Source organism: Malaclemys terrapin, chromosome 16, assembly GCF_027887155.1.
Source record: "Malaclemys terrapin pileata isolate rMalTer1 chromosome 16, rMalTer1.hap1, whole genome shotgun sequence".
Lineage (NCBI taxonomy): Eukaryota > Metazoa > Chordata > Testudines > Emydidae > Malaclemys > Malaclemys terrapin.
This window is the reverse complement of record NC_071520.1, coordinates 30,212,628-30,236,295: the sequence shown is the minus strand read 5'-3', so window position 1 is coordinate 30,236,295 and position 23,668 is coordinate 30,212,628. Positions and strand designations below refer to the sequence as shown.

At 60.9% G+C, this 23,668-nt stretch overlaps 1 protein-coding gene across 1 annotated transcript in view; it reads left to right on the top strand.

Moving 5' to 3' along the window:
* Window positions 1-23,207, top strand: part of TRPV4 (transient receptor potential cation channel subfamily V member 4) — a 42,245-nt gene extending 19,038 nt beyond the window's left edge. The window contains exons 3-16 of the mRNA XM_054007016.1: window positions 5,452-5,624; window positions 6,193-6,345; window positions 6,567-6,707; window positions 8,964-9,262; window positions 11,146-11,325; window positions 12,114-12,272; window positions 12,781-12,873; window positions 13,925-13,998; window positions 14,780-14,945; window positions 15,981-16,047; window positions 16,720-17,036; window positions 18,131-18,258; window positions 19,678-19,799; window positions 20,297-23,207. Coding sequence (XP_053862991.1) covers window positions 5,452-5,624; window positions 6,193-6,345; window positions 6,567-6,707; window positions 8,964-9,262; window positions 11,146-11,325; window positions 12,114-12,272; window positions 12,781-12,873; window positions 13,925-13,998; window positions 14,780-14,945; window positions 15,981-16,047; window positions 16,720-17,036; window positions 18,131-18,258; window positions 19,678-19,799; window positions 20,297-20,454 — 2,230 coding nt within the window. The 3' untranslated portion in view covers window positions 20,455-23,207. The remainder of the gene's footprint in view (window positions 1-5,451; window positions 5,625-6,192; window positions 6,346-6,566; window positions 6,708-8,963; window positions 9,263-11,145; window positions 11,326-12,113; window positions 12,273-12,780; window positions 12,874-13,924; window positions 13,999-14,779; window positions 14,946-15,980; window positions 16,048-16,719; window positions 17,037-18,130; window positions 18,259-19,677; window positions 19,800-20,296) is intronic.
* Window positions 23,208-23,668: the final 461 nt, after the last annotated feature.

Genomic DNA, 23,668 nt, shown 5'->3' with positions numbered 1-23,668 from the left:
GAATGTGCCCACTTAACACCACCTGCTTGTGTCTGATCGAACGTTTTCCATGGTCACTTACAAAGCAGAGGGGCACTGGGGTTAAAGGCCCCTTGCTGGGAGCTGGACAATAGCCAGGCCCCTCCGACCTGGTCCCGAGCAAACCTCTGCCACCCGAGAGAAATGCAGGCGGGGCAGGCCGCAGAGCGAAGGGGCTGCCAGGGGCAGAAGGTAACAGTGAGCTGTGCAGACCGCCCAAGAGGCAGTAAGGCTGTTGAAGCAGGACTGGGAAGCTCCAGAAGCCCAAGGGACGATCAGAGCCAGGGGGATTTCCCCTCCCCTGTGTCCCAAGCAGGAGGAGTAGCTGGGATGCCCTTGGGTGCCCATCAGTGCACTGCCTCTGTCAGCCTGCGGGAGCTGCTGAGACCCATGAAGCGTTCCCTCCCTAGCTGGGCGATGCTCCTGGCGCTCCAGGCTGGTGTTAGGGGCGCTGGACCTGCCTGAGCTGTCCCTGAAGTAAGGATGAGATGAGCCCTGATACTGGGGGATGGAACCCCAGTGCTGAGACCAAAATGGGCTGGAGCCGCGGTCTGGAACGGACCTCGAACCCTGGCGCAGGCCGGCGGGAGGTTGAGCTCGATCTGGGGGCTGCGAGCGAGCAGCGGGGCGGAGGGGGAGGTCAGCGGGAGCAGGGCTGCGTGGAACTGTCCCCCTGAGCGAGCCGCGTTGGAGGGCGGTGCAGACAGCCTGGCCTGGGAGGTACTGGCACGCGTCAGGGCTGCTGGCTGCCAATTCCCCTCTCACGCGCTCCCCTGAAAGAGAGCTCTGTGCTGGGCCGTCTCACTCTGGCTTTCCTCGCGGGGAGTGGCAAGCCGGCTCCGGCATGAATGGGCTTTTCAGGAGTCCCCCCTACCCCCTCCCTGCCAGGCTGGGCCAGGAAATGCTCCCGGGGGACATGGAGGCCCAGCCCGCCCCAGAACAGGCAGCAGGGCACAATGCACCGGTCTGTCCTGGGGAAACTCCCCACGCTGTGGGGCTGGCCAAGCCATGGGCTGGAGAGACTCCGGCTCCGCTCCCCGGGGTCGTTCAGACAGCATGACAGCCTGCTGGAGTCCACACTCCACTGTGCTTCCCGGGGCGATGGCCACCCAGGAGACCTCAGGTGCTGAGGACTGACAGGGACCCAGGGGCTGGGGGGCAGGACCCAGGGTTCCGGTGCCCGCTCTGGGAGGCAGTGTCCCCCCATGCTCAGGCTGTTTGTCAGAATCCCTTCCTTCTGTCTTCTCCACTGCACCCTTCTGTGGCCTGGGGCCAAACCCACACCTCTGGGTCTCACTGTCCCCACATGGTCTGTAGTAAGGGGATGACAACACTCCCCCCGCAGATCCTAGGGTGAAAGGGGCTAGGAGTTGGGGGGCATTGCCCAGGCCAGAGAACAAGGGAAGCAGGGAAGCGGGGGAGGGGAGGGCGGGGATCAGAGGGGAAGAGACGCTCCCAGCTGGTTTAGCAGGCACTGGCTGGAGAGCTGTCATTGTGCATGGTGCTGTACAGCGCACAGAGGCAGATGCCGCTCTTCCCGATGCTGAGAACAAATTGTCTCCTGCTTCTCTCCCCCGCCCTGGTTCCTGTATATGTGTTGGGTGGGGGGGATCCCAGACCGTCCGTAGCAGCCAAGGTCCCGAGCCCCACAGCAGCCACATGTGCGCGGAGAAGCATTTAGGGCCGTTGCTCTAGGATAGGAGCGTACGCCTGGATGACCCCGTGACACAGTCACCTGCCTTAGATGGTGCTGGGGGTCTCCCCCTCCCCCACCTGCCTGAATCACTTCCATTCCCAAGGGGCTGGGGGGCCGCGGCAGAGACCAGCGCTCGGAGGGGAGTGTGCGTTCATGTCGCCCCCACGGGCACGGTGTGGCACCACGCCACTGAGCTGGGGAGAAGGCCCTGGCCTGTATTGACTGTCTGCATCCCACCTGCACTGCAGGGACATTAGCTACAAGTGAAATCGGACCGGCAGGTCTGAAGGCCCCATCCTGCCCCCTAGAGCGTGGCCTCTGACTTCCATGGGGGCAGGACCAAAAGCTTGTGGACGTTCTCCGGTCGGATCTGGCCTGAGTGGGGTCTGTGGACGAAGTCTAGCTGCCACTCCCCCGCTGTCCCTGAAGATGGTCTGAGCTTTGCAACCTGGGTGCTGGGCCAGGACTCATCCCCAGAGCTTGGAGCAGCCTTGCAGGGGAGGACACTTCCCCTCGTTCCTGTGGGAAGCTCTTTGGGGCTGGGAGCGGGGGGGCGGATTTGTTTGTAAAGCGCCACGCCAAGGTTTTCATTGATAGCAACAATCTGGTGATCTCCCTGCTAGGAGGTTCTCCTGGCGTTTAGCCACACTTTCCCTTCCCACATATCCCCCCGTCACTCTTCTTTCTGGCCCCTTATGCCACCCGAATGGTCCCTCCCCAATAGCTGAGTTGTTTGCTTGTAACCTACCAGGAAGTGCAAGCAACTGCTGCTCAGGTTTCTGAGGCTAGAACCCAGCCAGGCCGGGTTAGCTGTTTGGTTGGGTTCTTGTGCCGGCAGCACTGCCTGGGCCGATCCAGCCCTGCGGACCCCCCGGGGTGGGCAAGCTCATTGCATTGCACAGAGGTCCTGGGTCGCTCCTTGCCGGGTGAGGTAGAAATTCCTTTAATGATGCCTTGTTCTGTAAGTGGCTGACTCGAGGGAGAAGGCCTTGTTCCGGCTAGGCCTGGGGCTTAGCTGAAACCGGTTTGTGTAGATGTAATTAGCGGAGACAACAGAGGTGCCCAAACCAGCCCGGCTTGCGTCCACAGGACTGGCCGGAGGGCCCGTATCCTCTGGAGAGTGGCGTTTAGCCATCCCCAGCCTTCCGCAAGGGAGTTGGCCCACGTCACCCCCACCCCGTCCCTGAGCCCGTTTATCCCTTTGCGAAATGATGCTCGCCTGTCTCCCGGGCTAAGGGCATTAAGGTTTGCAAAGCCCCTGGGGCGGACGGCACTCGGAAGAGGCCACATGTTCCTGCAAGCTCACTGCGCTGGGGCAGATCTGCATCCCGAGGCCCATTGGTGCTGGTCCTAGTGTAACCAGAGGAGGGCGCTGCAGTCTTATTACACTTTCTAGCTCTGGGACAGGACCTAGTCCATCACCCCACCCCTCTCTGGCCATCAGCCTGCTGCCACTGTAGCTCTCACTGGCCCTGGAACCGAGCCCTGGTCTCCCGCGAGGCCACACGGAGCACTAACCACCTGGCTACGGGGCTGCCTTCCCAGCGTGAGGTGTGAATTCTCCCCCCAGGACTGTGTCTCTCTGGTGCCCTCTGGGCTCGGGGGCAGCAGGCTGCTGTGACAGCTGCATTGCTAAACCCGTTTGGCTGCAGCCTCTAAGCAGGAGTGGGTTCAGGTAGCGTTCGGGGTCACGTTCACCTAGTCCTTGTTTGCCAGGGGATTTCAAATAGCACCAGGGTGGGTGAGGAGCTATCTTGCATTGGCCCAACAAGCTCTCCTCCTCAGGGGTTGGGTCCAATACAAGGTATCGCCTTGCCCACCCGGTCTCTCTAATCTCCTGGGGCCGGCACGGCTACAATTGCACTGTCTGCCTGGGATTTCGGTGTGCGCGGCCAGCTAGAGTTACGTCTTCCTTCGCAGACACGATCCCTTTATTTGCAGACCCCTCTTGGGGCTGGGATTCTCGGGCAGCTCCTGGAGTGAAGGGGAGGATTTGGGATTTGCTGACAGCAGCAGCGTGGAGCTGGACAGGGGCTGCGTGTATAGTTGTGTCTTGGGAGATAATTGCATGCACCAGCGCCCAGGCTCGCTCTTTGCATCCTCTGTGATGCAAAGTCCTTGCCGAGCAGCTGTCGGCTGGCCTCTCTCAGAGCACGCAGGGTCCCCTGAGGGGCAAGTGGCCTCCAAAGCAGGGAGCCATTCGGAAATTCAAGTGCTGATGGCCCTGGGCCCTGTGAAGTGAGGGGCAGGCCTGCAGGGCCAGGCATGAGGGCAGGGTTGAGCCCATCCATGGCGGTAGCTGTACCAGACCTGTTGCTGTCAGGTTCTGGAAAGCTTAAGCTTTGATTTAACTTCATATTTTAAAAGTAAATGTCTAGCCTCATTTCTAATGTGCCCTGGCACAGCGCTGCCTCTCTGAAACAGAAACAACGCCCAGGAGAGGTGGGAATGTCTAGGAAGGAGTACGGCAGAAAGGGATCTAGGGGTTATAGTGGACCACAAGCAAATTTTGAGTCAACAGTGTGATGCTGTTGCAAAAAAAGCAAACATGATTCTGGGATGTATTAACAGGTGTGTTGTGAGCAAGACACGAGAAGTCATTCTTCCGCTCTACTCTGCTCTGGTTAGGCCTCAGCTGGAGTATTGTGTCCAGTTCTGGGCGCCGCATTTTAAAAAAGATGTGGAGAAATTGGAAAGGGTCCAAAGAAGAGCAACAAGAATGATTAAAGGTCTTGAGAACATGACCTATGAAGGAAGGCTGAAAGAATTGGGTTTGTTTAGTTTGGAAAAGAGAAGACTGAGAGGGGACATGATAGCAGTTTTCAGGTATCTAATAGGGTGTCATAAGGAGGAGGGAGAGAACTTGTTCACCTTAGCCTCTAAGGATAGAACCAGAAACAATGGGTTTAAACTGCAGCAAGGGAGATCTAGGTTGGACATTAGGAAAAAGTTCCTAACGGTCAGGGTGGTTAAACACTGGAACAAATTGCCTAGGGAGGTTGTGGAATCTCCATCTCTGGAGATATTTAAGAGTAGGTTAGATAAATGTCTATCAGGGATGGTCTAGACAGTATTTGGTCCTGCCATGCGGGCAGGGGACTGGACTCGATGACCTCTCGAGGTCCCTTCCAGTCCTATAATCTATGAATCTATGAATCGGCCCTTACCTCTCCATGGGCTGTGTTAATTCTGAAGCCTAATGACACCAGCTGACATGTCAGCATCGTTAACTATTGCACTGCGGTTCAGTTTAATAGAAACACCCAGCTATGCCGGAATCAGTGGTGTAATGCGGAGAGCTTGAGTTATGTTCCCTAGTGTGAATGCGGCTGGGTTTCCTTCCACAGGAAATGAAACACTTTACACAGGCGACCAAGTATTACTGCCTGCATTTTACAGATGGGGAAACTGAGGCACGGAGCAGGGAAGCACCTTGTCCACGAGAGTCAGTGGTAGAGTTCAGTCCCCCTGTCTTGACTCCCAGTCCAGTATCCTGTCCACTGAGTCATACTGCCTCTTGTGCACCTGGGTAACTGCAATGCTGTGGGGCAGAGGAGAAGTCAAGGGCCAGGAGACCAGATGCCCCACCCAGGCACCTGGCGCAGGCTGTAGTAACGGGAGTGTCAGTGGCCGTGTCTGGCTCATGCACTGGCCCTGTAGGCATCAGGCCGGCGCTGGTGGCCGGAGGAGCTGCGCGCTCTGAGAGCCTGTTTGTAGAACCGGTGCCCCTTTTCCAGGAAGCAGACCCACAGCCCGAAGGCCCCGGCCCCCAACCCGCCTCCAGTCCTCAAGGTGTTTAACCGGCCCATCCTCTTCGACATCGTGTCCCGGGGTTCAACCGCCGGCCTGGACGGGCTCCTCCCCTTCCTGCTGACCCACAAGAAGCGCCTGACCGACGAGGAGTTTCGAGGTGAGCTGCGAAACGGGCAGCGTCAGCACGGCCTGGGTCTGGGGCTTCCTGCCAGGGCGGGGGAGCCGAACATACCAGCTCAGGACAGGGGAGAAGAGGGGAAGCCAGTGGCTGTGCTGCACAGGCCCTGTGCCCTTGCTGCAGACTCTAGGGACACAGCAGAGTCCGTTGGGCTGGGCACTTCATGGGCAGTCAGCATGGCGGAGCGTGTAGTGACGGTGAATTGGGCTTGCACCTTCAATTGTGCATACACAGCTTGGCTGAGCCTGGCTGTGCAGCCACTGCCCATGCCTGTGTGAGTGCATCGGGGCTGGTGGGTTCCCCTGAAGACCCGGCTGCCCTTGTGGGGAACTAGCTTCTCTTCCAGCCAAGCAGGTTTGAGGCCCCCATGTGACAAGAAACGCTTCTGAACGCAGGTGTTCCTGGGCCTTGCACACCTGGGGGCTTGTGGCTGGGACAGCAGAGGGTGAAGGTGGAACCCCTGGAGGTGGGCACGTGCCCGCTCTGAGCTTCAGGCTGTGCCCGCCTGCCTCGCTCCCTCTCTCACAGCCCCTCCACTCCCCTGCAGAGCCCTCCACGGGGAAGACCTGCCTGCCCAAAGCGCTGCTGAATCTGAGCGGGGGCAAAAACGACACCATCCCCCTGCTGCTGGCCATCGCGGAGCAGACGGGCAACATGCGGGAGTTCATCAACTCGCCCTTCCGAGACGTCTACTACCGAGGTGGGGGCTGAGCCGTGACCCGGGACGGGGGTGGGATTCCAGGCCACGGCCAGCGCTGGGAGGGCTGCTGGGAGCTGAGCCGCGGCTGGGGCAGAGCAACGTTCACCCCCCCCCAGCCTGCCCTCCCTGCAGTGCGTCGGGAGCGTGACGCCGGCTCGGCCGGGGCGTGGAGGGCTGGGGGTGGGCGCTCAGGGCACTGACGGGCCTGCGTGTGGTTCCAGGCCAGACGGCGTTGCACATCGCCATTGAGCGTCGCTGCAAGCACTACGTGGAGCTGCTGGTGGAGAAGGGGGCGGACGTGCACGCCCAGGCACGCGGCCGCTTCTTCCAGCCCAAGGACGAGGGCGGGTACTTCTACTTCGGTGAGTGGGGAGTGCTGTCTGGCCCTGCGCACGGGAAAGGCCATGTCCTTAGGTGGTGGGGGGCCCCAGCTGGAAGCGCGGGTGGAGAAGTCACCTCCAGTGAGGGGGATGCCCCAATGGGGGGCTTGGTAATGAGCCAGACCTGCCTGCCCCTCGGCCCAGCTCCCAGGTGTGGGTGCCAGGAAGCGTCCTTGTCTGCCCACTGATTGCTGATCTGGGAGATGGGCTCTGGGGTCTCACTCCGTGTCCGACAGACCACCCCAAAATGGACCCCTCCCCCACATCAGCAGGGGCCTAGAACTGACGCATCGCTGGAGAATGACCTGCCCTCCCATAGCGGGTCCCCTGGCGCAGGGTTGAGGCCGGCTGGCTGGGCAGAGAGGGGGAGGCTGGATGTCTCTGGCAGCCCCAGTGGGAAGGGGGGACCCCGAAGGCGACTCACAGGGGGCCCCCTCGGCTCAGCCACGGGAGCGGCAGCACTCTGCGCCTGGCCACCCCGCGACCTCAGCTGGGTGCCTGTGCCCCACTGCACCCTTCGACGCCTCCGAGCACTGGGGCCCTCCCCGCTCGGCCCAGGGGGGCTCGCAGGACTGGGCACACGAGCTGGCCGAAGCAGGCAGGGCCCCGCACAGGCAACCGCCAGCCTCCCTCCTGAGCAAACACTTGCCTAGGCCCTGCAGGGACACTTGCCCAGGGCCAGGGCGGCTCCTCTTGAGGTGCGGGCAGGCTGCTGCTTCCAGCCGGCTGGGGGAGCAAAGGTCACAGGGCCAGGTGGGGAAGGGAGCTGGTTCCCTCAGAACTGGCCTCCCGCCTGGGACCATGGAAACGGAACCGAGCCCTGTCCCCAGGGCAGCGCAGGAGGCCGGAGAGCCCCGTGGCCCTGTCCTGGAAGGCAGGTTTCCCCGAGCCCAGCAGGGATCCAGATGACAGCGTGCTGGTGCATAGGGGCACTCGCTCTGGGGACAGAGCCCCCCTCTCAGCCCCCACAGCCTCTGAGGCCCAAACCCAACAGGCCTGGCTGGTGCCTGGGCAGCAAGGGTGGGTCTGACTCACAAATCCCATGGGCCCGATCCTGCTCTCTGGGGTTTTACACCCATCTCAGCAGAGTTATTCCCATTTGCACCAGTGGGAGTGAGGGCAGAGTTGGGCTCTGTGTCTCAGCAGGCAGCCCCTGTCCCCATTGCCTGGGGGCATGAGCCGGGGCGCCCATTCGAGCCGCAAGCTGGGGCGTCGAGCCCACATCCAGCTGGAGATGCAGGGGAAGAGCCCGGGCCTGTTTCTAGCACGTGCTGAGGCCCTGGCTCCGGGCTCTGCTCTGGAAGAGGGCATGGGAGGGGGCTGGATGTGCCAACTGCCCAGGAAGCTGTGATGGGGATGAGGCAGGGGCAGGTGGGTTGAGGCCAACATCCCCTCTAGAGATGGGAGGGAGACCAAGGGGTACCAGAGGGTGGGAGATGTGGGCCACCTGGGCCAGAGGTTCCCTGCTGTGCCCCACCAGAGGGAGCCTTGGCACTGCTCCCTCTGGCCCCTGCAGATGGAGGCGAGGGACATGGTGCCAGGTGGGACCTTTAGACCAAGGCCCATGGCCCAAGCAGCCACCTTAGTGCGAGGGGGTGAGAGCAGGAGGCTCGCGGGCGAGGCTGGTCCTGGCACCAGGTGGGACTGGCCAGGCTCCGGGGGTGATGTGACTCTCCCCAGGGTGCCCTGCACGGGGATCAGCGACTCCCCCAGCTTGTAGGATGGTTGCCATGGTGAGCGGTGGTGGCTTCTGTGTGGAGATTCGACCCTTGCGCTGGTACACACCGGCCTGTGTGGGATCTCCCCGTCGGGTCACACAAACAATCTCACACGCAGTCACGGTGTATGTGCTTCACACATAATCATAGAACTGGAAGGGACCTCGAGAGGTCATCTAGTCCAGTCCCCTGCACTCAAGGCAGGATTCAATATTATCTAGACTATCCCTGACAGGCGTTTGTCCAGCCTGCTCTTAAAAATCCCCAATGATGGAGATTCCACCACCTCCCTAGGTAATCCCATCACACACTCACGCTCCTGGTTACTCCACCACTGCTCAGGCCTATACTTCTGCTCGCCCCAGAGCTGTTCGCTCACTGCCTGGGGGAGCAGAGCGGCTGCCTCTTCTCAGGCCTCTGGCCTGGCTCCCCGTAGCTGGCTGCCCGGCACCCAGAGCCCGGTTCTGAGAGTGGCGGGGCCGAGAAAGGCTGACGTCCGTCGTGCTCTCTCCCCTGCCAGGCGAGCTGCCCCTCTCCCTTGCCGCATGCACCAACCAGCCGCACATAGTCAACTACCTCACGGAGAACGCACACAAGCAGGCAGACCTGCGGCGCCAGGACTCGCGGGGCAACACGGTGCTGCACGCCCTGGTGGCCATCGCTGACAACACCCGGGAGAACACCAAGTTCGTCACCAAGATGTACGACCTGCTGCTGATCAAGTGCGCCAAGCTCTTCCCCGACACCAACCTGGAGGCCCTGTTCAACAACGACGGCCTCTCGCCCCTCATGATGGCGGCCAAGATCGGCAAGATCGGGGTAAGGGCCTGCCGTCCCGTGCCCCTCCAGCTGCTGCTGCAGGGAAAGGGCAAAACCAGCTCCGCCAGCCCCAGGGTCCCAGCTAAATACAGGGTGGGACAGATGGTTACGCACAAGGGGTTAATGCATGTTGCAAGAAACCACTTAAAATGAGGCAGGTTTCCTTTGAGGAGGAGGGCTGGTCGGGCAGCTCTGGAGTGACCTTTGCCCTGGGCGCTGTGGGGTTTTGGTCTGTTAGCATTGTCCTGCGGGAGTTCATGTGAGCACTCAGGGATGGTCTGGTTTCATCCGGCTGGTTGTTGGGGTGCTCGATGTGCTGGATGAGACACCACATGCTGGGATAGGCCCGGGCAGGACCCCTGGGTGCTCGCTCACCCACCCACCCACCCACAGCAGGGGCTGGTTCCCCTGATTGTCCCAGGGTGCGCTGCTCTGGGGAGTGAATTTGGGCCTGGCTGGTTTGTGATTTAGTGACTGCCTCCCCCTAGCGGCTGGTCACAGTTCTCCAGCGGGTTTGTGTGTTTAAGAAGCTGCACTGGAACCTTACAAGACAAATGGCTGTGTGGCGAAGGAGTCCCCGAACTTGGGCATAAGGGTAGCAGCCCATTAACAGGCTTGGTTAATGAATCATAGAATAGCAGGGCTGGAAGGGACCTCAGGAAATCATCTAGTCAACCCCCTGCTCAAAGCAGGACCAATCCCCAATTTTTACCCCAGTTCCCTAAATGGCCCCCTCAAAGATTGAACTCACAACCCTGGGTTTAGCAAGCCAATGCTGAAACCACTGAGCTATCCCTTCCCCCTGCAGGTGTCTTGACTGCGCCACTTCCCTTCTCTTCTACCTTGTCCTCCTCCCCCCATACTGTGCAGCTGGGAGCACGCTGCAGTGCCACGTGGCGGGGTGCATGTGTGAGTCTCCAGTTAAAGACACGGGGATTGTGAAAGAACAGGCGCTGTATGATGTTACTCCTCTGGAAACAGGGTGGTACAGCCGTGCCGGTCACTGCTGTGCCTTTCCACCCAGGGAACAGGGTTCATGGGGTCCCCAGCACCTGCCCCAGCACCCCCTCCCAGCCACTCTGCGGCAGCATCGTAGGGGTCCCAGCTCATCATGGTCAGGCAGAAAAGTTACCCCAGGGCCTTGAGGAAATGAGGTGCTAGCCAGGCTGGTAAAACAGGCGTGGGGTGGAGAGGAAGCAGGGGAAGAGCGTCCATCACACAGTAATTGCTATGGGAATATTAAAGCCAAATCTTTCCATGCTGGCCCCTGATTCTGGCTGGCTGCCGCAGTTATCGGTGCTCAGCGTGGGACACTCTGGGCCGGCGTGACAGACAGTCAGAGGCTCGGCCCCTCTGAAAACCTGGGAAGTTGGGTGCCCAGAATCAGCAGCCACTGCCGAAAATATTGGCCTGGACACTTAAAGCAAGTGGAACCCCCTGAACCGGCTGCTCAGGGCTGCAGGGAGAGTGGGGGGCTCTGAGCAGTGTGTCCCGGTGCCCGGCTGCTCAGGGCTGCAGGGAGAGTGGGGGGCTCTGAGCAGAGAGTGGGGGGCTCTGAGCAGTGTGTCCCGGTGCCCGGCTGCTCAGGGCTGCAGGGAGAGCGGGGGGCTCTGAGCAGAGAGTGGGGGGCTCTGAGCAGTGTGTCCCGGTGCCCGGCTGCTCAGGGCTGCAGGGAGAGTGGGGGGCTCTGAGCAGTGTGTCCCGGTGCCCGGCTGCTCAGGGCTGCAGGGAGAGCGGGGGGCTCTGAGCAGAGAGTGGGGGGCTCTGAGCAGTGTGTCCCGGTGCCCGGCTGCTCAGGGCTGCAGGGAGAGCGGGGGGCTCTGAGCAGCATCACTTTCTATATACATCGTGCTGTGATTGACCATCCCCCCCCCGTTCCCCAGATGTTCCAGCACATCATCCGCAGGGAGATCACGGATGAGGACGCCCGTCACCTCTCCCGGAAGTTCAAGGACTGGGCTTATGGGCCCGTCTACTCCTCGCTCTATGACCTCTCCTCACTAGACACCTGTGGGGAGGAGGTGTCTGTCCTGGAGATCCTAGTGTACAACAGCAAGATTGAGGTGAGCGCTGAGGTGGCACCAGAGAGGCAGGCTGCAAATGGTGGGCACGCAGCCTGATGTGGGCCTGGGCTGCCGAGCAAGGGCCCATAGGCATGGCAGGCCCCTTGCAGGACCCAGCCCCCAATGCCTCGGCCATTGTGAAGATTTCGGGAGGATGCAGCCTGGCTCATGCACAGACACGACTCCAGGCCAGGCACGGTCAGCGCCACCCGTCTCTATCCCCCCAGCCGTGGGCACGGCCAGCACTGCCCTGTCTCCATCCTCCCCCGGCCGCGGGCACGGCCAGCGCCGCCCTGTCTCCCTCCCCCGGCTGCGGGCACGGCCAGCGCCGCCCCATCTCCATCCTCCCCAGCCGCAGGCATGGCCAGCGCTGCCCCGTCTCCCTCCCTCGGCTGCGGGCACGGCCAGCGCTGCCCCATCTCCATCCCTCCGGCCAAGGGCATGGCCAGCGCCACCCCATCTCCATCCCCCACTGGCCGCGGGCATGGCCAGCGCCGCCCTGTCTCCATCCCCCAGCCGCGGACACGGCCAGCGCCGCCCTGTCTCCATCCCCCAGCCGCGGGCACGGCCAGCGCCGCCCTGTCTCCATCCCCCAGCCGCGGGCACGGCCAGCGCCGCCCTGTCTCCATCCCCGAGCCGCGGGCACGGCCAGCGCCGCCATGTCTCCATCCCCCAGCCGCGGGCACGGCCAGCGCCGCCCCGTCTCCGTCCCCCCGGCCGCCCCGTCTGCACAGGCGTAGCCCCGCCCCCCGCCCTGAGCTGACAGCCAGCGTGCCGGGTTGTTGCAGAACCGCCACGAGATGCTCGCCGTGGAGCCCATCAACGAGCTGCTGCGCGACAAGTGGCGGAAGTTCGGGGCCGTCTCCTTCTACATCAGCGTGATCTCCTACCTCAGCGCCATGGTCGTCTTCACCCTCATCGCCTACTACCGCCCCATGGAGGGCACGGTGAGGCTCACGCCGCCCGGCCTGGCGGGTCCCTGGGGCTTGGGGCAGCTGGTGTGGATCTGTGCAGGAGCAGCGGGTTCCCGCTGTCCGGTTGTACACAGAGCTGAGCTTTCCGGGCAGTCCCTAGCGGTTCCCCCAGAGCCCAGCCCGTTTAACGCCTGGGGTCTCCCTGCCCCATGGGAGCTACAGCCCACGTCAGGGCCCCGGCAGGCCGGGCCAGGAGTCCAGGGAGACAGGCCCGGATCCCACCTCCGGCTGGGATCCCTGCCTCTAGCAATGGCCAGCGCCTGACCCCCATACAGGAAGGTGAGCCCGTCTGGGTGTCCCCGCCGGGTGTGTCCTGGGCAGCGTCTGGCTCCCGGTGCCTGGGAGAGGGAGGGCTCTCATTTCTGCCCGGGGCAGGCTGGCCATGGTGCTGGGGGGGGGGGAGAGGGAGCATGACTCTGTAGGAGGCCATAGTGCTGGGATTTCGAGGTAACATTCTCATCACCGTATCCCTGCTCTGCAGCCGCCGTATCCCTACACAACGACCATCGACTACCTGCGCCTGGCCGGGGAGATCATAACCCTCTTCACCGGAGTCTTGTTCTTTTTCACCAATGTGAGTGGAAACCATTCACCCCCTTGCACAAGTGCCCCCTCTGTCTCGCACGAGAGCCTCCATGCCCCTCTACCCTCACACGAGTGCCTCTGTGTCCCTCGCACGAGTGCCCCCATCCCCTCGGCCCTCACACGAGTGTGTCCTGACCTCACACAAGTATCCCCCATCCTGCCACTCTGCACTTGCACAGGTGTCTTGTGTCACACACACGTAAGGGGTAGGGCCCAACTCTGAGACCCACAAACCCCACAACACACGCGTCCCCTGAGAACAGAACACACCGGGCTGCCTGGCCCCGGGAGAGCTCAGCGGCACCCACACCCTTCCCAGGAATCTCTGAGCTGTTCCGCACTGCGCTTGGCAATTGCCCCTTGGGCTGCAGCCCTCAGACTGCTCCTGCCAATCTCCCCAGAGCTTCCCCGAGGTCACGGGTTGGGGCAAGGCAGGAGCAGAGTGGGGTGGGGGGGGCCATGGGGCTGGGAGCTCTGATTCAGGGTATTTAACACACCCCAAAAAGTCCTCTGAGGGCCCGCTCCCAGTGGCTGTAAACCGGCTGCGCTCCATGGAAGCCGGTGGTGCTATGCCATGGGGCCATACCCACTTGCACGAGCAGGGGAGGTGGCCCCTTCCTGCTGGCTGTCTCTTTTCTGACTCTCTCATGGTGCCGGTCCTGGTCCCCGCCTCCATGGGTCTGGCTTCCCTGCACAGCAGGGGAAGGGTTAAATGCAGAACGAGAGGGCTTTGCATTTACAAATTTCGGATAAAACCTCGTGCTGCCCCCATTCCTGCGGGGCTGGGTGGGGTTGGAGCCTCTTAGCACTGAGCCTGCTGGGCGGCTCCCTTCAACTCCCCTCCTCTGGGTGGAGCAGGACCAGTCCTGCCTCCATCCCAGCAAGGACCCTGTGGGGATGCCAGCTCCTCTTGGGATGCCCACCCCAGCCGGACCCACCCTCTGCCTCCATGGATCCGTACGCGCCCCCAGGTGCCGCGCTGGGCTCCCCTCCCCGAGCCCACCAGGCTCCGGCTCCACCACCTTGTCTTTCTTCCCCAGCTAAAGGATCTGTTTATGAAGAAATGTCCAGGGGTGAATTCGTTCTTTATAGACGGCTCCTTCCAGCTGCTCTAGTAAGTCGCAATGCCCTTTGCCCCTGGTGCACCCCACCCATCGCCCATGCGATGTCATCTGACCCCCAGCCCTGGAGATGCATTTGGAAGGGAAGGGGCGGTTGCAGGTGCCCGGCGTGCTGGGATCAGCCGTATTGTCTCGGGGAGATGTCAGCCCAGCCTGGCGCTGATGGAGTCTCCTTTGTAGTGGACAAAAGCGCAGAGGCCTCCCGGCACGCCGTCTCTGGCGCTCTCGCCGGGGAGTCCAATAGACACCTTGGGAGAGGAGACAGGTGTGCGAAGAAATGCAGACAAGATCTCTCCCCCCCCCCCCCCCCGCTGCAGAATTCTCTCCAGCGTCGCTGTGTCTGCCCCCTGCTAGGGGCCGGCTCAGCAGCCCGACATCCCTGCACCTGCGGGTTCACGTCCAGCAGGGATCTCATCCTCCTGATGGAAATCAGCGGCCTGCCCTGCCCGGTGCTCTGTGTGGGTTTCTCAGATGGGAACTGTTGCCTATGGCAACTGAAGCTGCCAGGGCACTGCATAGGGGGTGGTGGGCTTGGTCCGGATCCCCACACAAACACCGCTCTACCTCCTGCTGTGCTCCGCCAGCCCACAGTTGGCTGCCTGGGGGGCCCTCCTAAGGCACTTTGGAAGTTGCTACAGAGACGGGAGCCAGTCCCATTGCTCATACAGTGCCCTGGGGCAGGACTGGCAGAGTGCAGGAGCTCAACCCCTCTGGGCTGGTTCATTCCAGGGGGATGTTTTGATTTTGCCTTTGAATCCTCCTGCTCTTCCGCAGCTTCATCTACTCGGTGCTGGTGATCATCTCGGCAGCGCTGTACCTGGCGGGGATCGAAGCTTACCTGGCTGTCATGGTCTTTGCCCTGGTCCTGGGCTGGATGAACGCACTTTACTTCACCAGAGGCCTGAAACTTACAGGGACCTACAGCATCATGATTCAGAAGGTCAGGCAGGGACCAGGCCTCTGTGTGTGTGTGTGTGTGTGACACTCTGGGGCTGTCTCTCACTATTTGTCTGTGCAGCCCCTAGCACAGTGGTATCATAATACAGCTGATTGTGGTAACAGATGTGCCTGGGGCCAGGGCCAGGGTCTCCCGGTGCTTTTAACCTCTGTCCTGGCCAGATTCCAGCCAATCCCGTTCTTCTCCCTAAACTGCCCCAGCGGTTGCAGTTGGATCCCGGAGTCGCCTCCAGGGCCTGTCCTGAACTGCTGCTGCAGACCAAGCCTGGTGGAAGGGATGTTAAACCGCAGGCTGCAGGGATTAAGCCAATCTCTAGCTATTAGGGTTTAGGACGAGACCTTCCCGGGGGCAGATTAGCCCAATCGACCTATGCAGGGTTCTTAATACCTTCCTCTGAGGCATCTGGTGCCGGCCTGTCTGCGACAGGACGCTTGGTTAGATGGACCTCAGGTCCAATCCAGGCTAGTAATTTCTATAGTCCTGTGGCATCTCTGTGTGCTGTTAAACAGCTGTGTGACAGGGGGCTGGAGCCAGCGCTCTGGTCACGGAAACACCCCTTAATTCCCCCCAGGGTGGACCTGATGGGGCCTAATTAGTGGATTTGAATCTGCTGGGAGTGGACTAATGAGCGGATTGGCCCATTAGCACAGGAGGTATAAGAAGGCAGAGGAAGGATGCGCAGGGGAGAGAAGTAGGCTACCAGAACAGATCTCTGGGTAGAGAGAGCTCTTCCCTCTCCCTGGCAGAGAACTGAGGAGAAACTGAAGCTGTAAATGATTGTTGTGTGTGGGCAGGAAGGGGGTGGGAAGAGCAAAGGTAAATGAACTGCCCAGGGGTGTCTCTGAGTCTGTGTAGACAGAGCAGGAGACAGGAGTGGGACATGGCCCTGTCATGGGAGCATAGCCCACCCCAGGGCTGGCTGCATTTCAGTGAGTGGCTGCTGCGGGGCTCTCCAGGGACGTAAGGGGCTGGCTCTGATCCCAGCACAGCTAAGCTCTGCCTCTGGGGTTTTTTCAGATCCTCTTCAAAGACCTTTTCCGGTTCCTCCTGGTCTACGTGCTCTTCATGATTGGCTATGCTTCAGGTACGGCACGTCCGTGGGAGCTGTGGAGGGGATGCTAGCTCGGTGTGGAGTGGGGAAAGTGGCAGGGAGCAGGATGGGCCCTGGCGTGATGCTCAGCCAAGCTGGAGAACCGTGGCCCGAGAAAGGGAGAACACTGCATATTGGCACTGGCCCTTGGCAACCCTTCCAAGCTCTCACGCGGTGGCCGGGTAGACAAAGGGCTGAGTTCTGCCTGGTCGGGGGAGGAATCTCACCAGGGTTTATTGTTCAGATCCCCTGGAACAGGAGCTGTGGGGAATGGCTCGTGTGTCAGCGCAGCGTGCCTCGGGTTGTGGTATAGTGCTGAGTGCCCGAGCTGGCCATTCATTTACCTTCCTTTGCACCCTGGGGCACTAGTGAGGGAGTTACGCAGGGAGGCCAGGGAATGCTGCTCTGACCCTCGGCTTTGGGAGCTTCACTCTTCCATGGGAGATGCGGGGAGCTCTCCAGGCTGGAGTAGGATGAGGGCAGAGCGTGGGGCCCAGGTCCCCACTGCAAGTGCAGGCTCCCGGCAAGGCGGCGCGCAGCAGTCATCCAGAGAGGTGGTGACACTGACTGGCACCTTACCTTGACTTGGCCAGTTCTCCCAGCTAAGCCCCTGGCTGAGTTCTCTGGGGATCTCACCCATATCTCTCCCCCCTCTCCCGGGCCCAGCTCTGGTCTCGCTCCTGAACCCCTGTGCCAGTGCCGAGGCCTGCAACAAAGATAAGTCCAACTGCACGGTGCCCGCCTACCCGTCCTGCCGGGACAGCAAGACCTTCAGCAACTTCCTGCTGGATCTCTTCAAGCTGACCATCGGCATGGGCGACCTGGAGATGATTGAGAGCGCCAAGTACCCCGGCGTCTTCGTCATCCTGCTGGTCACCTACATCATCCTCACCTTTGTGCTGCTCCTTAACATGCTGATCGCTCTGATGGGGGAGACGGTGGGGCAGGTCTCCAAGGAGAGCAAGCACATCTGGAAGCTACAGGTAAGGTCTGGCCAGGCCTTGGCTGCCAGGGGCAGACACCCTGTCAGGCCAAATGCAGGGGGCCTGCTGAGGCCATGTTAAGCTGCTCGTAGACTGGCCTCCTCCCCAGAATCCTCCATGCCGACTCCACGCCCTGTCCCAGGAGGCACAGGAGAGAACGGCCGTTTATGGGATGCTCTTAGCGTCTACGGAGCATCTGATGCAGGTGGTGCAGTGGAACCCTGGAGATGGGGAATGGGAGCAGCTGAGGTTATTGCCCTCCGAGCTGCTGGTGGTCCCCAGGCTGAGATCCATAGCTCTATGCTGCCCAAGCTGGTGATGGCCCATCCGTTAGCATGCATGCCCTGATGAGGACACCGGGTCCGCAGCCCTGGACACCAGGGTGTGTCCGCCCCTTCTCCCAGCAGCACCTACTGGGGTAGCACAGGGGGAAGCTGTGGTGTAGAAAGGGCTCCGGCATTTTTATCGCCAGGTTCCCTTCCCCTGCTCAGGGACTGGACATGGAAATGAACTGGCGGGTCCCATCTGGTCCATGACCACCCGCTTGGCCAGAGCAGAAGAGTGGCCTGTTCTCCTGCACTCTAGACTGGGGTGTCTCCCCTGGCAGAGCCTCATGGGAAGGGGGGACACCCCTGCCCTCAGATACACATGCACCTTCCATTGGTTGCATCGGGTGTCACACTCGGGTACGTAGGGGCAGGACTGGCCTGTGCCGCTAACCCAGGGAGACGCTGAACGAACTGAGAAGGGGCAGCCCCAGGATGACCCTGGCTGTGGGGAGCTCGGCGTGATTGTCTGAACCCTTTTGGGGAGCTCAGGTGCTCGAGAAAGAGGCGAAACAGGGGTGTGACGCTCTGGAGCTGGGTGACGCCCGCGTCCCAGGGATCCTCCCTGCAGCGCATGGCTGGCCTTAGCCCCAGCAAGATCCCAGCCTGAGGAACATCCGAGGGAGCGTGTGACCCCCAGGGTGGGGTTTCCCATAGTCCTCCCAGGCAGTTTGGTGCCCAGCGCCCATTGGAAGCCAGGGGTCAGATGTCCAGCCCCCCCTTTGGTTCCAGTCTGGCTGACGGGCCTGTGTGCTCCTCCCTGTGCAGTGGGCCACCACCATCCTGGACATTGAGAGGTCCTTCCCGGTGTTCCTGAGGAAAGCTTTCCGCTCGGGGGAGATGGTCACCGTGGGGAAGGGCACCGATGGCACGCCGGACCGGAGATGGTGTTTCAGGTAAGCTTTGGGGGCCAGTGGGGAATCAGGTGGCCAGTAGCTCAGAGGACTACAAGCTCTTTGGGCTAGTGCCTTGCCAAGTGCCTTCGACCTGGGCTCAGACCCAACCCCCTGGGAAGCCCAAGCCCACCCCAGCCTTGGGCCCGTCCTGACAACACCCATAAACAAACCGAACCGTGGGGCTAGCTAACCTCCATCCTGAGCCCCCTCCCCGGCATCTCCTCCCTCTCCCCTCGCCTCCTAGCTCCAAACCTGCTGCAAGCTGATGGGCTTCTGCGGCTGCACTGTTAACGAAGGGCGGGTTCATTTGCATAGGAATGAAGGCGTGAGGCCGGCTCAGCACCCAGCGGGGGCCAGCAGTCTGTATTTAAGCAGACAAGTAAATATGAAGGATGGGACTCCCCATCCCAGGTGTGACAGTGTTTCATGGAGTGTCTCCATTGATTCATAATTAGGCCTCGTTAGAGCCTAGTAGTTTGTACTAACCGGGAGCCAGGCAGAGCGTCCTCTGCCCCTCTGTGTGGGGCTGAATCACTTGTTGTCTTTCAATGGCCGATACGCGCGGCCGCAGCGTGGCTGTAAGTATCGGGGCCGTCCCATGACATGGGGTGCCTCTGGAGGAGTGAGTGGGCAGAGCGCGTCCTGGGGGACCTGTAGGGAAGACAAAAGCCCAGGCCCGACTTCTCCAGAGCTCGGGAGCCCGTCTGCCAAAGGGGCAACCTGGCGCCGTTTAAGGGACGGGCGCCCCCAGCCTGTCTCACCCCGACGTGCTGCATGGGAAGGCTCCACGCCGTGGGGGGCGCATTGGGAAGAACCATGGTGCCAGGCTGGTGCTAAATGAGTTGGGACAGGCCCGTGCCATGGCTGGGGATGCTCATGCAGCCAGCTCGCTGGCATCGGCATGTCACCCGGTGTCCCTGGGCTCTCTCCAGATCACTGGGGAGCAGGGACAGCTGGTGCGAGGAATTCCTGGCTCTGGGTACACCCCAGCCCCCCCCATTGCCAGGCTCCATTTGCTGGATGTAGGCTGAGCCTGGCCATTTGCTAAAGGGTCTGCCAGTGCATTGGCTGCCCCATCCCTCAGCGGGCTGCTCCCATCCCCACCACCTCTCCCATACCAGGTGCCAGCAGCTCGTTGTGGAGGGCGGCTCAGGCCTGGGAGAGGGAAACGCAATGACTGAGTCTCCAGCTGGTCATTGCATGGACCATGCACCTACCCTTGCACAGCCCCACTGTCCAGGGGCACTCACGCTTATCCTGCTGCCCAGATACCGTGGCGATGGGCCTGCGTAAGAGCCTGAATGGGGCAGGACAGAACCCAGAGGGATTCCCGCTGCGGGGGGCGGGGCTGGACTCCAGGGCCTGTTGCCCCACCTCCATTCGTTGCCCTGCCCCAGGAGTGCCTTCGTTCCCCCACAGGGTCGATGAGGTGAACTGGTCTCACTGGAACCAGAATCTGGGCATCATCAACGAGGATCCAGGCAAGAACGACACCTACCAGTATTACGGGTTCTCCCACACAGTGGGCCGGCTGCGCAGAGGTGAGCGGTGGGACGGGGGACCATGGACCCAAGGCACTGCTCTGGGCTCCGGGTGGAGAAGGGGGGTTGCCCCTTGGTGGCGCCTTTGGGCAACTCTCATGGGAGTTAAGGAGTCCCCTGTTTATGTGCCTCCAGCGTAACCTTTGGCTGACCTGTAAGCAGGGGGTGTTGGCAAACAGGGATGTTGGGGCAGAGGCCTCCCTGCGTCCCAGCAGGTGTGAAGGACGCTGGCCGGGGCTGGCCGGGCTCAGCAGAGCTACCCGTGCTTCTGGACCGGGCATGCAGGTGGGGGGGAGTGCGGAGATCAACACAGCCAAAGCTGCATCACAGCAGTGAGCGAGGGGGCCGAGGAAGCCGGCGTAGGAGCAGAGGTGGGGGAGAGATGAGGGCTGGACGAACCCACCGGGGGAAAATCCAGACTGGGGGGTGGAGGGAGTTGGAGTTACCGTGCCAGGGTAACTCCCACTAAATGGCCTCTCCCCATCCCCGTCCGGCAGATCGCTGGTCGAGTGTGGTGCCCCGGGTGGTGGAGCTGAATAAGAGCTCGCAGCCGGAGGAAGTGGTGGTCCCGCTGGAGAACAGGGGGACGTCCGACATGCACGACTGGAAGCAAGGGCATCCCTCAGGCTGGCGGAAAGAGGACTCCCACATCTAACAGCGGGGTCAGGCACGAAGAGACAAGCCAATGCTGGCTCTGTCCTCCGCCCGGCCTCTGCTGCCCACCATGCACAGGCCCCAGCGTGGGGCAGCGGGGCTGATGCGCACAACGCAGGCAGGCAGAAACCAACCAGCAACGGAGCTTCTGAAACAGCCTCCCTCCCACCAGCGGCATGCAGCGCACAGCCGGAGCCCCCCGCTCTCTCCCGGAGCCCTGCGCACGGCCCTTGGGTCCGAACGGACTTGTCCAGCAGGGCCCTGGCTGGCTCAGACACCAGCCGCGGTGAAATAATCATTTTGCTGTTGTTATTTCCAAGCGCCGAGCCCCTGGCTCCACACCCCTTGAGCCCGACCGTCATGAAGTGCAGAGCAGGGCTGTAGAGAGAAGAGGGATTTGCAGGGAATGTTCATGAGATGCTCACAGGACAGCACCCCCAAGCCCTGCGGTGTGCCCATGCCCTGCTCTCGTCTTGCACATGCTGGTTTGTGTGTGCGGGGGCCCTGGTGGAGAGACTGGCCGGTGCTGAGATGCCACGTCACTTCCTGGGCGCTGTGCCAGGGCTCCCCTTGGCACACACTCCCCTGGCTGGGCAGCAGGCAGTCTGTCGGCGTGCAGAGCGTCTCAGTGGGAGCGCCGTGCGTACCCCTGCCCTTGGCACCAGGATTCCAGCTGCACCGGGAACTGCCCAGTGTCCCCTAGTGAGTGGCACCAGTGAGCTTGTTGTGCACATGGAACCCCACTCTCAGCCCCAGCCATGGGCAAATCTCCAGGGGCGCTGGCATTTGCTCCCCCAACAATCGGCTGGGCAGGGGGACGCCATTGTCCGGCCGACAGACAGCAATTCTGTCCGAGCTGCCTCCTCCCAGGAGCCGGTGTTCAAGCCTAACCTTTGCTTTCTGCAAACGTCAGTGCCGGCAAACCCGACCCTGCAAAGCCAAAGCACACAGGCCTAGTGCGGATCCCCCAGCCCTTTCCTAGCCAGGGATCCAGTCTCTGCCCTCCACCAGCTGAGGGAGAGCCTAGAAATCAGCTTGCCCAATGCAGGGAGGTTCCCTACAGCATGTTCTCCAGGCCTTAGATCAGCCTGTTTCCAACGTCCTGGGCAACGGGGCTCCCTCCCTCTCCCTGCAGAGGTTGCGTTCACCTTACCGTGGCTCTCTGAAGAGAAGGCCTGGACAGAGGGACTGGTCTGTGTCTCAGGCAGCTCCCCCCTTCGCCCCGCTCAGTGCCACAGGTGCCTTGCAGGCAAATGGCACGGCTGCCTGTTTCCGTGCGCAAAGTGTGTTAATCAGTGACCGTTTCCAGTGCTCGCTCCCGACACACCCCAGCTCTGCAGTGGAACAGAGCTGGAGCTCAGCGGTTCGGCTGCCCCATTCATTTCCCTCCCTGTGCTGGCGGGACAGGGCTCCGTGCGGTGGAATCGCTGTTGTTACCCACAGGGCATTGGCCCTGTTAGCGCCAAGGGGCTTTTCCGTCCATGGTCTCCTCTGCCCGGAGTTCTGCCCTGACAACGGGCCCGAAGGGGTGTGCTGGGGCAGCGATGCCAGCTGCTGAGTCTCCTCCCAAGCACCTGACCTATCCCAGGAGCCGAGGCCACTGGAGGTGGGTGAAGAGTTGGTGAATTAGCTGCCAACAGACGTAGGTTTTATGACTTTGTTTGCAATCAGCTGAGGCACGGCCCCTGTCACCATTACTCAGCCTTAGGGCTGCTCGCTGGCTCTGCCCCGTGCCCGTTGTGGCCGCTACGTGCTCTTTGTAATGCAGACTCGGTGCCGGGTCACTTACGTCACGTGGCATTGTTTCTGCTCCCTGCCTGGATGGTTCCCACGCCCACAGAAATCTTCCATGTTGGTCCTTGAATATTCAGCGTGTGAATGTTTGTGCAAATTCGTGCCAGGCACAGTCAGTGTGCAAAGCCATCTGTGCACAAGTACTTGTGTCCCATTTCTTCTCTTTGGAGGTGCTTGGGACCAAAATGTCACTTGTGAGACTGTTCACGAGGAGTAAATCGCAGGGGCCGTGGACAGGCAAAGCACAATCTTGATGTTTACACAAACGAACGTTTGTCACTGCCATTTGCCAGCCTTTGCCCCGCTGTACTAGAGACGCAGGCAACTGGAGTTTGGGCTCCTTTCTGCCGAACTGTGGGGCATTCCATTCAGTTCCAAACCCCGTCTGGTAAAAACCACCGGCGGTAGTGATGGAGAAGGCCTGGGAGCCCCGTTCCTTTCCCTTTGCTTTCCACTGCCAGTGCAGGCTTGTTCCTGGCTGCCTCAGGGATTTGTCCAGCCTCGTTGTAACCGTCTCCTGATGGGCTCCCCTTGAAACATTATTCTCCAGACCGGTAGCTCGCCCCAGGCCAGTTCTAGCCAAGTTTCCAGCCTTAACAAGAGAGAGGAGAGTCAAGTTTTAAAGAAGCCACGAGAACCAGTCTGGCTAGTTCAGGCAGGAGAGCAGACGAGCCAGTATTTTGTAGCACTGACTTTCCAGCTGGTACCTGTGACACCGGGAGAGAGACCCACCTACCCTGAGAGTAGTTTCACCAGGGAGTGATAAAGTGGCTGCTAAACACTGCCCTCTCTCTAGCTATCGGGAGACGACTGTACCATTCCCTGGGAGGGATATTTCACTAGTACGAAGGGGAGCAGGAAAGATGAGCGCATTATCCATTACATCCCCCAAAAGGCCAGTGGTGGCGCCATATACATTTTTGCACAAGATTTATACAACTATTTATTTAGTAATAAAAAACGAACCACGCCCCCCTCTGCCTCCGTGTTTTATTTGCTGATCCCGCTCTGAGAGCGCGAGACTGTATGTGTCCCGGCTCCCTAGTGAGAGATGCAGAAATCTGTGGAATGGCTCATCCCAAGGGTCAGTGGCCAAGAGATGCCAGCTCAGGTTCCTCTCCGTGGCCAGGTGAGCAGTGAATGGGCGGTGCTGGTTTACAAGCCAGGAATCCCTTCTGTTAGCCGACCACTCTAATCTGTGAGTGGCTGGAAGTGGGCCACAGATTCTGTGGTGTTGGCTCATGGCCACTCATCTCTAATACAGAGCAGAAGGCAGCAGGTTTCATCCTGCAACGCACCATTTTGCTGTAAGTAGCCTGACCCTGGAGCAGTGCATGCAGGGACCTGTAGTCCTCATGGGCCACACCATCATATTAAAGATGATGTAGGATTGTGTCTCAGGCTCCGGGCAATGTGGCCCT